The 14410-nt window shown below is 36.2% G+C and overlaps 1 protein-coding gene across 1 annotated transcript in view; it reads left to right on the top strand.

Annotated features, from left to right (window-relative positions):
* LOC121429462 (ATP-binding cassette sub-family C member 4-like) overlaps positions 1-13817 on the top strand; it is a 44643-nt gene extending 30826 nt beyond the window's left edge. Inside the window, exons 19-28 of the mRNA XM_041626479.1 lie at positions 584-663; positions 841-991; positions 2520-2750; positions 3912-4018; positions 5727-5918; positions 6522-6677; positions 8556-8645; positions 9104-9276; positions 9877-9982; positions 10456-13817. Coding sequence (XP_041482413.1) covers positions 584-663; positions 841-991; positions 2520-2750; positions 3912-4018; positions 5727-5918; positions 6522-6677; positions 8556-8645; positions 9104-9276; positions 9877-9982; positions 10456-10665 — 1496 coding nt within the window. The 3' untranslated portion in view covers positions 10666-13817. The remainder of the gene's footprint in view (positions 1-583; positions 664-840; positions 992-2519; positions 2751-3911; positions 4019-5726; positions 5919-6521; positions 6678-8555; positions 8646-9103; positions 9277-9876; positions 9983-10455) is intronic.
* Positions 13818-14410: the final 593 nt, after the last annotated feature.

Below are 14410 nucleotides of genomic sequence, written 5' to 3'. Positions count from 1 at the left end.
TACATCCAAATGAGAGAGCCGATGATGTCACTCACTTTTTCTTTTTTTTTTATTGTTTGAATTTTACAATATTTCAATTTTTACGAATTTGACGATTAGGACCTCCTTGCCTGAAGCACAAAGTGTTAAAACAATGGAATTCCACATGTTCAGGGAGGAATGAAACTTCATCTCACATGACAATGATGAGAAAATCAAAATATTTCATATTTCATATAATAAAATACAAAAGAAATAGTAAGTGAGTGATGTCATCAGTTCCCTCATTTGCATACTGACCGAGATGTGCATATAACTGTTTTGTGAAATGAAGAGCAACTTTAAAATGCCATAACTTTCTTATTTTACATCCGATTTTGATGAAATTTTCAGCGTTATGCATGCTGAATTTTTCTCTTTTTATTCAAATCAAGTTTTTGTTGGGGTGGACTTGTCCTTTAATGCATCGAGTGGTTGAAGTGGCAGCTCTAGCTGTAACCAAACTAATAATAACAGTGCACAATGAATAGAATATTTCTAGATCCTTATGCCTGTTTTTAGTGGCACTGGTGATATTTAACATTTTTCATTCCTTTTTTTTCAGGGAGGATATTAAATCGGTTCTCTAAAGATATTGGTTTCATGGATGAGCTCTTGCCGACAACCTTTGCCGACTTCAATGCAGTAAGTTATATTACTCAACAGGGGGTCTGACAGTTTTTAATGTCTGGGAAAACAAAGTTGTTTTTGCATTGTTACTTGTATGTTATGTATACAGAGGCTTTTCTGCATTAGCCGAGCTATTTCACCTTCAAGTCCTCTGATTTTGATTTTGTCTTTCTCTTTATGATTTACCTATAGATCTCAATACAAACCTTGGCATTCATTATCGTCATAAGCATATTCAACCCGATTGTTCTCTTATTTACTGTGCCGCTTTGCGTAGCGTTCGTCCTTGTCAGGCGCTACTACCTTGCTTCTTCGAGGGACATCAAGAGGCTGGAAGGAATAAGTGAGTGAGCTTTCCTAATTTTTATGAATCAGTCATTTTGCCACCAGCCCAAATTGATGGAAAAGGGAATTCCATTAAGTATTTACTTTCAAAATCCTTTACACAGGTCGTTCCTCAAACAATTTGTCTGCATGTGCTGCGTATTAGTTCAGAGTGTAATGACCTGATATGATCATGGCTTAAAGATAAATTCCAGTATTGGTAACGATCTCAAAATGATTTTTTACAGAATCTAATATAATGACCACCCAAGTGTCTGTTTGTATGAATAAAAAATATGTGCCAAAGGATTCTGGAAGAAATTGTGTAATTGCTGAGAAATAAGCAAAATAAGCGCTGATTCGGTCACTTCCGTCGGGTCTTTATTCCAGCAATAATGATACGCTGTCCCACGTGTGCCTATCTGTGTTGGTGATCTTCAGTGTGAACATTTTTTAGCGTAGATTTCAAGATTTCACAAAGTTCAGTTTATGTAACTTTACCAGATCTAGATCCTCGATGATATACTGACAATTAAGCGTGGTTTTACAGACTTTCTTATGAAATCAGTGTTTACTGCAACTACTGGCATTTCTCTTTAACCCTTACTTAACTGCAGGGGGTTCAATTGGACTCCCCTTGACAAATTCTGTCACTGTTGCTGCATGAATTTTTTTTACCTCGCCGCTCGCTGATTTTTTACTTTAAACTCTTGCGCATCTTTTGAGACTAAATTTGAAAGTTTTCAACATTTGCCAGATCCAAAATTGCTCAAAATCGTGATTCTGTGTACACATCAATGCAGTTGTGTTTTTCAACCCAAAATTATAAATGTATGATTATTTTACTTTTGTTGGTTTAAATGGATTTATTTTATGCTATTTTTGCAAATGGGTCCTGGAAAGAAATCATGGAGAAAAACAATTGAAAAAAGGAATACTTGAGAATAAAAAAAAATACAATATACACAGGAAATAAAATATGTTTGGCAATTTTTGTAGATTTGTCAGAAATAATAATTGATATTTTCACCAAAAATTAGCATTCTACTAGCGATATAAAGCAAATTTAAAAGGCAAACACATACACAAAAAACAGATCACCCTTACCAAGACACACTACCACCTCTTCACCATTGTGATAATCTCATTTTTCAATTCTCCTCCTTTCCCTACATGTAGCTCGTAGCCCTGTCTCCAGTCACCTCTCTGTCTCCCTTCAAGGGTTGGTCACCATCAGAGCCTTCAAGGTCCAGGAGGACTTCACCAAGCAGTTTGACCTCCACCAGAACACCCTTACCAAGACACTACCACCTCATCACCATTTTGATAATCTCATTTTTCAATTCTCCCTTTCCCAGCTCGTAGCCCTGTCTCCAGTCACCTCTCTGTCTCCCTTCAAGGGTTGGTCACCATCAGAGCCTTCAAGGTCCAGGAGGACTTCACCAAGCAGTTTGACCTCCACCAGAACACCCTTACCAAGACACATTACATTTAATACCTCATTACCATTTTGATAATCTCATTTTCAATTCTTCTCCCTTCCCCAGCTCGTAGCCCTGTCTTCAGTCACCTCTCTGCCTCCCTTCAAGGGTTGGTCACCATCAGAGCCTTCAAGGTCCAGGAGGACTTCACCAGGCAGTTCGACCTCCACCAGAACACCCACACCAGAACGTGGTTTCTCTTTCTCACCACCACCCGTTGGTTTGGCATCATGCTGGACTGGATGTCTGTCACGTTTCTTGCCGTCGTATCCTTCTCTTGCGTAGTCTCAGCCAATCGTAAGTTGACCCATTAAAATCTTTGAAAAAAATATTGCATTTTTAATTTTGATTAACATTCTTATTGTTACCTCACATTTTATGTGGAAGTACATTTTTTGCCACCATTTGAGTTAGAAAAAAAAAACTTGAACTAAAGCAAATCCCTTGAAAATAAGGATGTTAGTCACTACTGTCTGCATATTCCACTTATATTATAAATAAATGTGAAACAATTTGAACACCTTCATTTAGATGACCTTAGGTCTGATATTTATCTACCTTTTCCTTTGTAGTATTTGAGTTTGAGTTTTCCTGGGTTGTTTGTCTCTTACCTCCTACCATTTTCTCAAACAGATCTCTTATAAGGTATTGTTGCCTTTTAACATACTGTAAATCTACAGCAAAAGTATACATCTTTGCTTATGCTCTGCTGTGTGCCATATCTTCTCGTTGATTCTCATTTGTATTTTTTACTATTCCCTTTATAGTATTAGAATTCCCTCAACTCTTCCCTTTAAGAAATGTGTAATGAGGCTTAAAGGGGAAGTTCACCCTGAAGAAAAGTTTGTTGTAAAAATAGCAGAAAAAATAATAAAAAATATTGGTGAAGGTTTGAGGAAAATCCGTCAATGATTAAGAAAGTTATTAGAATTCATAGTTTTGAATTTGTGACGTCATATGCGAGCAGCACTCCTACAAAGCAAGTGGTAAAAAATCTTTTAAATGTCATTTTCTCAGAAAATTGAAAACGGTTTTTACTGTGCCTTTTGTATATCAATAGACAAATCATTTCACACCCGATCATAAATAGAAAACAAAATAAAGTCATCAGGAACCAGACAAAATTTGAAATTCATTGATTTTTTACCATTCGCTATGTAGGAATGCTGCTCGCATATGACGTCACAAATCCAAAACTTTGAATTCTAATAACTTTCTTAATCTTTAACGGATTTTCTTCAAACCTTCACCAATATTTTTTATTATTTTTTCTGCTATTTTTACAACAAACTTTTCTTCAGGGTGAACTTCCCCTTTAAGTGACCCTTTTTTCACATCTCTAAGGAATCTGCTATTTTTCTTTCCGTAGCTACCCTACCAAAAAGTTTGTTATGCCCTGCCTTGAGCAGTATTTCTTTGTTGGTCTTCATTTGTATTTTCAACTTTTCTCTTTTGTAGTGTTTGACTTGGACTCTTCTTTGGTTGGTTTATCTCTGACGTACTGTCTTATGTTGATGGGAGCCTTCCAATGGGGTGTTCGGCAGAGTGCCGAGGTAGAAAACCTGGTAAGTTCTTCTCTTCCTATCCTCCCGTCCATTCCCAGATTTACTGAATAATGATTTCCACACTTCATTATTCATTCACTCGCTTGTGTTTGTTCTTTCTATATTCCATTTGTTTGTACGTTCGTTCGTCCGTCTGTCCGTCCGCCCGCCAGCCCACTGATTCATTCATTCATCTATTTATTTATTTACTTCATATAAACATGCATTCATTAAATTAGTCTTGCAAGCATTTCTTGGATATTGATATATTTGTGTCATTAATCAAATCATAACAGTATCTCATTCACTCTGTGTTTGATCTTGACAGAATATGTTATAAAACATTTCCCTTTAAAGGCTATGAAAAAAAGGAGAAGAAATTGAATGCAATGATTCGAATACTGCAGAGAGGAATTTATGTACTCCAGAAAATTCTTACCATGTATATCTGTGTATACAGTACGTATCAAAAAAAAGTTTACACTTTGCAAAAGCCCTGGGAATGAAAAAATATACAACATGTGGGTAAATTTTTCACATATAATTTTGGGTTTGGGTCTCATCTATCCAATGAAAGTAAAAGTTTTGTCAAAATGTTACACTTGAGTGAGCTCTGTCGATTTTTGTAAAGCTCGCAGAAATCTGTTTGCGCAGAAATGCTCATTTTCACGCTGTGTCAAGGGGGAAGGGCGAAATCAAACTTGCCCTGCGAAACATTTCTCATACATTTCCCTTGCACTTTTTTCAATTGAAATAAAACGGACACATTCAAGCATTCTGTAACAATTTTGCCACCCAAATTGAAATTTAAACACTTAGTAAGCACAACCTTTACCATTTTTGTGCCAGCTGGATCTGAGGACATAACTGAATCTGAACAAAAGTTTATATCAGACATCTCCAGCATTTTTCACGAAGTTTTTATCATTGAAAGTGGGTTTACGTTTCATTTTTCATTAATAATTATTTCTCCACACATTTTCCAAGCTCGATACTGATTAACAAAATGAAAATAAAGCCTAAGCCATTCCATGTAAATCACATCTCAGTGTAAAGCAAATATCGTCACGATGGCCTCGGTGTGTGGGGGAGTGGGGTGGGGCGCAACGCACACTTTGAAGTGTTTGTGGGCAAGGAAACAAGTAAAAAGGTTAAAAGATATATTTAAATCAATTTTACTAGCTAAATTCTACTTTTCTTCATGTTTAAGTTCTACTTTTATTCGCATAACAATTTCAAAGTTCTGCGCAAATCATTTTTCACTAACTTTTCAAAAGTAAGTGGTGCTCACTCAAGTGGAAATATTTTTCGACAGTTATATCGTCATATGCTTTAATGGATCTGTACTAATGTTAAAATGTGGAAAAATCTTCAGAATATTACAAAAGTATAATTTTACAGGATTTTTTCAAAGTGTAAACTTTTTTTTGATACGCACTGTATATATGTTGTGGTGTTGTGGATAATTCTCCAGACTTTGAAACAGACAGTCATGGGTCCAAATTCCACTGCAATTTTTGGCTGCATAAACATTTGCCTATCTCCACCCAGATGTAGTATATGTGTGCGAAAAAGGAAGGGATTCTTGAATGCTCAAGCCAAAACCAGGATAGTAACATGCAGCACTTAGAAACATATATTATTACTTCACGGTATTACTAGCATCATTATTGTTTCAAAAAATGTTCATCACGTTTTGCCTCTGGCCTTTTCTTTCCTTCCCTTTCAGATGACTTCAACTGAAAGGGTTATAGAATATTCGCAGCTGAAACCAGAAGCTCCCCTGGAGAACGAGAAAGAGCCCGATGCTGATTGGCCAAAACATGGCATCATCACGTTTGAAGACGTCTCAGTCTCCTACAGCGATGATGGACCTCTGGTCCTAAAGAATCTAAGATGCTGTATACGAGCCGAAGAAAAGGTCAGTAAGAACTGCCCTCATTAGGCTAACAGAGCCCAGGAGAATCATATATATTTTAAACGAATTGCTTGTGATTGTATTATGCTTATCTTTTGGGTTGGTATCGGTAGTGCCTTATAGCAGTCTTATGATCATCTTTTGTGGTGATATCGGTGTTGTCTTATAAAAATCTTATGCTCTCTTTGTGGTTGGTATCAGTTGTGCCTCCTAGCAATCTTACGTTTATCTTTTATGTTGGTATCACTGGTGCCTTATAGCAACCTTATGCTTACTCTTTAGGCAGTTCTTGGTGGTACCTTATAGCAATCTTATGCTTATCTTTTAGGTTGATATCGATGGGGCCTTATGACAATCTTATGCTTATCTTTCATGTTGGTATTGGTGGTGCCTTAAAGAAATCTCATGCTTATCATTTAGGTTGGTAATGGTTTTGTGCCTCATAGTAGACTTATGCTGTCTTTTAGATTGGTATCAGTGATGCCTTATACTGTAGCAATATCATGCTTATCTTTTAGGTTGATACTAGTGCCATGTAGCAACTAAGGCTTATCTTTCCTGTTGGTATTGTTGGTGCCTTATTTCAATCTTATGCTTATCTTTTAGGTTGGTATCGTTGGTAGAACGGGGGCTGGTAAGAGTTCCTTGATGGCTGCCCTCATGAGGTTAACGGAGCCCAGGGGGATCCTGAAGATCGATGGCGTCACCATCACAGAGATAGGTCTTCATGCCTTGAGGAAACGCATATCATTTATACCACAGGTGAGTCCACCATGAGAATTTTATGGATTGAAGACTTACATTTCATTTTATTTATTATTAATGATAATGATGATGGTGATGAAGATAGTGATGGTGATTATGATGATGATGATGTGATGATGATGATGGTGATGATGGTGATGATGATGGTGATAGTGGGCGTCCTCATGACACGATCTGACCAATGCGGTCAAGCCTTTCATACCGTACACAACTCGGTATTTAAGTGCGACTCTAAGTCATGCTTAAATCTTTGTGAAACACCCCCAGGAACCATAACTGGGTGTTGGTGGCAAGAAATATTAAAAGTGATTATTTCCAACTCTTGAAATAGCATGCAAAATACAATGGCCTGTATTTTGAAATCAGGTTTAACTTAAACTCAGGTTTAAAGTTGTGGTTTAAGTATGGGAAGCCAAAAGTATCAAAAGTTTTATTAAGTTGTATGTTTCATATGTATGTTTATTAAGTTTGTATGTTTACTGTGCTCTTTCGCGATTCATAGATGGTGAAGAAAATCATCTATTTATACTTCCCACACAATTATGAATGATTTGAGAGCCGAATGAGCGGAAGTACATGTATGATATCTCTACTGTTAATGATTATGTAACAATTGGCTTCCCATACTTAAACCACATCTTTAAACCTGAGTTTAAGTTAAACCCGACTTCAGAATATGGGCCATTAGATTTAATTAAAATTAAAGTGAACATCATATTGGAAAGACAATGGTACTAGAAACATGTGATGGGGAAACATCAAGGGAAGATAGCGGAGACTATGTAGATTCTTGCAGTTATTTTGTGACAAGAGCGTAACAAGTTATTCTATCAGCATGTCAAAGGAGGGTTTACGTAAGGTGTACCGGAGTGAAGAAACTCATCAACTGAATGGTTGAGAGTTTTTAGTCCAAGGAAGAGATCATAAATGGAGTGGTGGAGGAAGACGGGATGTGTATTAATGAATATCAAAAAGGAGGATAGGTTTTTTTTTGTGAACAAATTTTCGGCATTACTCCTATGTGTTTAAGATCGCATGCTCGATCTGTAATGAATATGAATAATGAATCATCAGTAGATGACAGGTTCGAATCCCACTGGTTCTAAATTTTTTCTGACTTATGATTTTCATTACAGATCAAGCATGTGATCTTAAACACAGAAGAAATGCCGAAAATTTGTTCACAAATTATTATTGCCTCCTATTAAAGCCTCTTTATTTACTGTGGATAGATTTGGCAAAATAATGTCCTTTCTGCGTAACTTGATACCAATTACTCTTTCCATTTATTGTTTGATGGTTTGTTGCGCTTGGTGTACACCAATTAGCATTTGTCACAACTTTTTAATTTTCTTCTCAAAATAGAAACTATGAATAGGAAATGTGAGGTATGGAGTTACCTGACTGACAAGTAAATGTGCCTATTGTATCAATTTTTGGTCAACCTAGTTGCCACAATTTGACTTCGAGGACCAAATGTTAATATCCCAATGCTACTGGACACCATGTCCGTGTAACGGTTGTGGTATACGCTGTTGGGTGCAATAACGTCATTTAGTAACATGTATGGTCTTAAAATACAAATGCATTGTAAAGCCTACAGGCAAAAAATGTGTATGATTAATATTGAGTTATGCTGAAATGTCACAATTAGTGCCCCAACTTCATGGAAAAACCCACATACACTTTAGCAGTGATGGTGGATATGAGATAGAAGTAGCAAGACGAAGCAGGTTGGCATTGATAAAGTTAATTACATGGTTTGTGTGTTTTCAAGGAATATTTGGGTAGAAAATAATGACACAGGGTTGCAATTCATATCAATCAATGATTTAACAATTTTTTGAGCTTCATATAATTTTCTTATCTTCCCAGGATCCTGTATTATTTAGTGGAACTCTTCGCAAGAATCTTGACCCATTCAACCAACATACAGATGATAATATATGGAACGCATTAGAAGAGGTAAGATACATGTAAAAAGCTCTTTATACTCTTATTAGTATGTCTATTATTGTTTCATTGAGTATATCTGTGTGCAGGCGCTTTTTTATTCCTGTGACCCGGGTTCGATTCCCACTTGGTGCGCGAGTTTCTTTTGTTTCTTGGTGCGCGAGGTTCTTTTTTATCATCATTAGTCTACTGTTCATACTCTTATATACATTAGTGATGTGTGCATCTCATTGTACTGTGTACACAATGCTTCTCTGTACAATAAACCAATCAAAAGCTATTGTAAGTTTAATTAGCATGGTCCTTGCAAAACCCTTTTTAGGGTTGCACCTTGAAATTAACGTGGCACAGGAATGACTCTGTCTGTGGCAGGAAAAGAGTTAAGATTGGCTGCTCTGCATGGGACATTCTTTCCATATATTTTAGAAGGAAGAATGTTTACATTATTACCATTCTCACAAATTTCTCAGGTCCAACTCAAGCCCATCGTTGAGGAAAACCCAGGAAAACTTGAAATGGGGATGTCCGAGGGCGGGACGAACTTCAGCGTCGGTCAGCGGCAGCTTGTCTGCCTAGCGAGGGCGGTATTACATCGGAATAAGATCCTGATCGTGGACGAAGCCACGGCCAATGTAGATCCTAGGTGAGTGTACATGTACTAAGATACAGAAACATTTACTAGTTGGCAGGTTTGAGATTGAACTTGAAGTGCAGTATCATATGATATTTCTAAGCACTGCATACTTTTCTTTTTTAGCATGGCTACCTTGATCGGGCGGTCAGGCGGTTCCATGACATTTGCTGAGGTGACAATTGGTCCACTGTAAATTCCACACACTCATGGAAAGACCAACTTCAACCTTGGATTTAACACTATACGCTATCCTAAACCTAACATAAAACCCTATTGCAACCCTAACCCTATACATGTATCTTTAACAAGATAATGTGCGGAGCTATTGACGCAGGAGCAAATGTCATGCCACCGCTCAGGCATGCAAGGAATTCCTTCCTACTGATACTCTTTTAATATACATGCACCTGGATGGAGAGTGGCAAATGTACATAAACACTTTGTCAAAGTACACATGTGTCCTGCATTGGGATTAGAACCTCGGACATTGTGGTTAAAAGTGTAGATACTTAAGCACTGAGCCACAGCTCTTCTAAATGGAATTTCCTGTAGAGCTACACATTCACTTTTAGATGACTGAATATGCTTATAATTTGATCTCTCCATTAGGACTGACCAGTTGATCCAGCTGACCATTAGGAAGAAGTTCAAGAAGTGCACAGTACTGACCATTGCACATAGGCTCAATACAATCATGGATAGTGATCGTGTTCTGGTAGGCAATAATATATTCTGCTCAAATTCAGCCTTTGATTTGAAAGATACGCTGCAGTTCTGAAGAGCTTTTGATACAAAATTAAGTCAGAGATTAGAGGAATTTCCTTTAAAAATTTTAGATATTTACAAATGAAAAGTGATGGCTGTAATCTGTTCGACCCTATATTGAACTCATATTTTAAGGATGTTTGTGATTTTTTAAAAACAAGTTCGGCCCTGAGCTGTTCCTGCTCTGTAAATCATTGTCATTATTAGGTGCTGGACCAGGATGATATAGATTTCAATGAACCTTATTGTTTTCTTGAAATCTGTTAAATAACATGACCTTGAGATAATTCTAATCTATTCATCTTTATTTCTTGGTGGTGGACCAGCATTTAATCATAGAGTTCAATGAACTTTATGCTATCATGTAATCTTTATAAGTGCATGACCTTTAGCCACTGTTCTATCATTCATTTTCATTACTAGGTGCTGGACCAGGGTCGAATTATAGAGTTCGACGAACCTTACGTTCTCCTGAAGGACGAGAAGAGCCTCTTTGGATCCATGGTAGAAGAGACAGGAAAGTCCGAAGCTGCCAAGCTCCTGTCAGTGGCCAAGTCCTGGTACTATGAGAGAAACCCGTCCAACCCGTACAACTTTGACATGGATGGTGGCCTTGGTGACGGCTTTCCTTGAAAGGTCAACGGTGAAGTCGTCATGGAGTCATCGCAAGAGGTCACCAAGGTAATTGGCAATGGAAAGAGAAGATCAGGGTAGTTTGCTTGTGGGAAAGAAGTCCTGCAGATGCTTAAGTGTGATGTATGCAGCTGATTTGGAGGTCAAAGGTTATAGGTTACAAGGTTAAGTTATCACAGGGTCGCATGAAATAAATATAATCAGTCTTTCTGATTATGTATTAGAGGGACCAGATTCAACTTCAAGCAGTTTCTCATTTGAAGAATCTGCTGTGAATCATTAGGTTCCATCCTATTGGAATGTCAAAGGCCATTGAGTGTCAAAGGTCATTATTCATCAAGGTCACAGATAATTGGTGATGGGAGTTTGAGTGTTTCTATATATTATCATTCATTTGATATTGATCTTTAATAGCAAGGGTCATTGTCAAATTGGAGAATTGGTAAATGAGGTTAAAAGATAAAAAAAAAAATCCTCAGCATTCTGTGTCTGTTCATCACAGAAATTTGTGAGCATGGGTGTCTCATGCAAATGATGAGAAAAGAGGATGAAAAAAAAAAAAGAATTCTCTAGAGCTGACCTTTGATCTCTGTCACCACCAAGGCTGTCTATGTGATATGTCTGACCTGAGGTCAAATGTCACTGAGCAAAAAAAAATGTTATCTTCATTTGAGGCTTTCGTAAGTCATGGATCTATTTATGTTGAGAAATCTAGGAAGCATTGTGAATTTATTACCTCTAATAGATTTTCCGTTAAGGGCAAGATATGTTTAACAATAATATTAGCCAATTATATCATTTAGTTTACTTCAAACTATGTATGCGACTTACTTAGAAAAATGTGAATTTAAAAAACTTTTTTTGGGGGGAAGAAACTGACCTTGCTTCTTACATGTATATTGACTGCTCTCCTTGCCTTGTTTTATATGCAGTGTACAATGAAATGTTTATCTTTGCAGGGACTGAAAATATTTATTCTTGCCAAAGGTGTTTTTATCATGAATCCACTTTGACATTGTGCATTGGTAAGGTACAAGCAGATTATTTTCATTTAAGAATATGATGTACACCCTTCTCATGCTTGTTATCCATTTTTTACGGACATCGTTCTCATCCCATACTTTTAAAGAAGACATTAATCAAGACTTTGTTCTTGTAGTAGAAATGATTATGTATCCCATTCTATACCCTGGTTGATTAAATAGGTACCCTGTATGACATACACTGTTACTTCTTTTTATGCTTGCACCCTCAATCATGGTGAAACCAGAGTAATATGCAGCAGTTTATATGAAGTAGTATATAAATGTTGCATACATGTATTATTATTGTAGTATTATTAGTTATTTAAAACGGTTTATTACAACAAGGGTATCTATAGCGGCTTAAAAGCCGAATCGCATAATCGTTTACAAACATTTACATTAAAATACATTCAACATCAAATAAAAAAGCTCAATTTACACAAATTCTACATCATATAAGAAACATCACCAACTCCAAGACTAGAGTCTACTTCACACACGTGATAAGACTATAATGGTAAAACATAGATATAAAAAGTAGAATTTTAAGACAAATAGATCCAGACCAAAAAGAAAATTGTAGGCGTGGGCTTCAGCATAACAGCGCTCTCGTAAATGTACTGTATTTACCAAAGATATCTTTGATGCAAGTATTTTAATTAACTAAATACATGTAGCTCAGCCAGTATTCAGAAAACTATATTCTCATGCCTTGTCAATTTGGAAAAGTAATTTCACATATCTATTAATGTAAACCTGATTACTAAAAAAAAATGGATAGATTCCAGATTTCAATTCACAGTATTCTTAGTGTTGACTAAAGCTTATTTTGAATTTTGATAACTCTTTTCATTTTCAAAGTTTGACTCCATTGTTGGAGAAAATGAAAGATTTCACTACATTAGAACACTTCTTATCAGAGAAAGATCAGATTCAAAATCTGATTGATATGGATAGAATTTACTTGGTATATAAAAATAGTCCCTAAGGTGTTGAAAATTGGACAAACATAAACGGGTAATTAAAACAGGATAAGCGTAAAGGCTTCAAAATATGTGAAAAAAAAGCAATCTACACATGTAGTAATAAAGTCAACAACTAGTAATAATTTATTTATTTTTCAGTTACCTTGCGTAGACAAACCAAAGATAATATATGAGTCTGTATTCACCATTCAAGGTACATGTAAACTGTAGACTACGGAATTCTCTAATTTGAAAGCTCGTTACCTTTTAGAACTGGAAAGACATGTAGAAAGCCTATGGGGAATTAGAGAATTCAGAAGTCAACATGATAATATAATCAGGTTAAGTACATATGAAATAAAAGGTAGAGAAGAGTCTACGAAAAACTAATTTTCCAAACTTATGTACCATTATCTATACACTGGCTGAATGGATGCTGAATGGATTCCATGTTTCATCTTACTCTGCCATTCCTGAATAAATGGATGTAGATGTAAATGTTATTTTTAATGTCAGTTTATTTTGTCTTGATAATTTATTATCATTGGTATTTATAAGTGTTGGCATCTTGAACAAACATTTAATGACTAATAATGACCTTTTAGCTAATTTTGTAATGGTATCATGTCCTGTAAATATGCCAAATGATTGTGCACGGTCATTCTTTGGTTCTGTCAGCGTGATCTTCTTAGAAAAAGAAATATGGTGCTTTTAGCTTTCCATAGTTAGATTTATTGGATTAATCTCACTCCTTAGCCCCCCCCCCAAGTTCACAAAAGTGAAGATCAATAGAAGAACACTGAAAGGATGCAAATTGGCAAGGTCTTTCAGCAGTCTCCAAGATCACTGTTATTAGTGATCTCATGTGATCTTAGAAAAACCCCTTTAAAGACTTTAAGACTGATTGATACTTCTTGTTTTGCTGAACTTAGACTAGTCCTACAGTGGTATTTCAATGGTCTTTCAATAGCATTTCATTAGTTTTTCAGAGATCTTTTGTGCAACAAACGATCTTATGGTAATCTTTCCATGGACTTTTGCTGGTCTTTTCAGTGATCTTTCAAGATCTCAGATGAGTCTTTCAGTGATCTCTCTCCAAAAAAGTTTGAGGGACCGTCGAAAGACAAAGCAGAGACCACTATTGAAATCTTCCTGAAAGACTGCCTAAAAACGTGCTCAGAATCGCGTAAGACCGCAGAGACCATTGGAAGATCCAGTAAGTTTCTTGGTCTTTCGGGACTCTTATATCAGTCGTGCTCTCTGTGGAATGAGGGGTTAAGGTGAGATAGGGGGCTTAGATGAAATATATAATGTGTTTTGATACATTGGAGCATGGTTGCCATATGAAAAGCTATGTTAACTGAAATTTGCATTTTGGGGGGCTGCATGTAGTTTTGAAAGAAAAGTATAATCATTGCTATTCAATCTTGAAACTGTATCTTGGAACTAAGTTTGGTGCTGTGCAATGTTTTCATGAATGCGCTTCATCTTCTTGCCTATCACAGACCTGCCAACCAGTACGTTTTAGTTCCTTTTTTTGTTACATAAAATCGTAATTTATTGACAAAAATCTTCTCTATATGTCTTTATTTCATAAAATGTACAGAAATATGGTTATTAGATCAATGTAATTTCAGGTAACTTTTTTTTTTTTAAATCATCTTGTAAAAACCAGGGTGAGATATACACATGTTTCAATGTTTTATTTTCATCCTGCAAGAGCTGTGTGCATTTTAGCTTGCATGCAGCTTGAGC

Source organism: Lytechinus variegatus, chromosome 16 (assembly GCF_018143015.1).
Source record: "Lytechinus variegatus isolate NC3 chromosome 16, Lvar_3.0, whole genome shotgun sequence".
Classification (NCBI taxonomy): domain Eukaryota; kingdom Metazoa; phylum Echinodermata; class Echinoidea; order Temnopleuroida; family Toxopneustidae; genus Lytechinus; species Lytechinus variegatus.
This window is presented reverse-complemented; position numbering and strand designations above follow the sequence as displayed.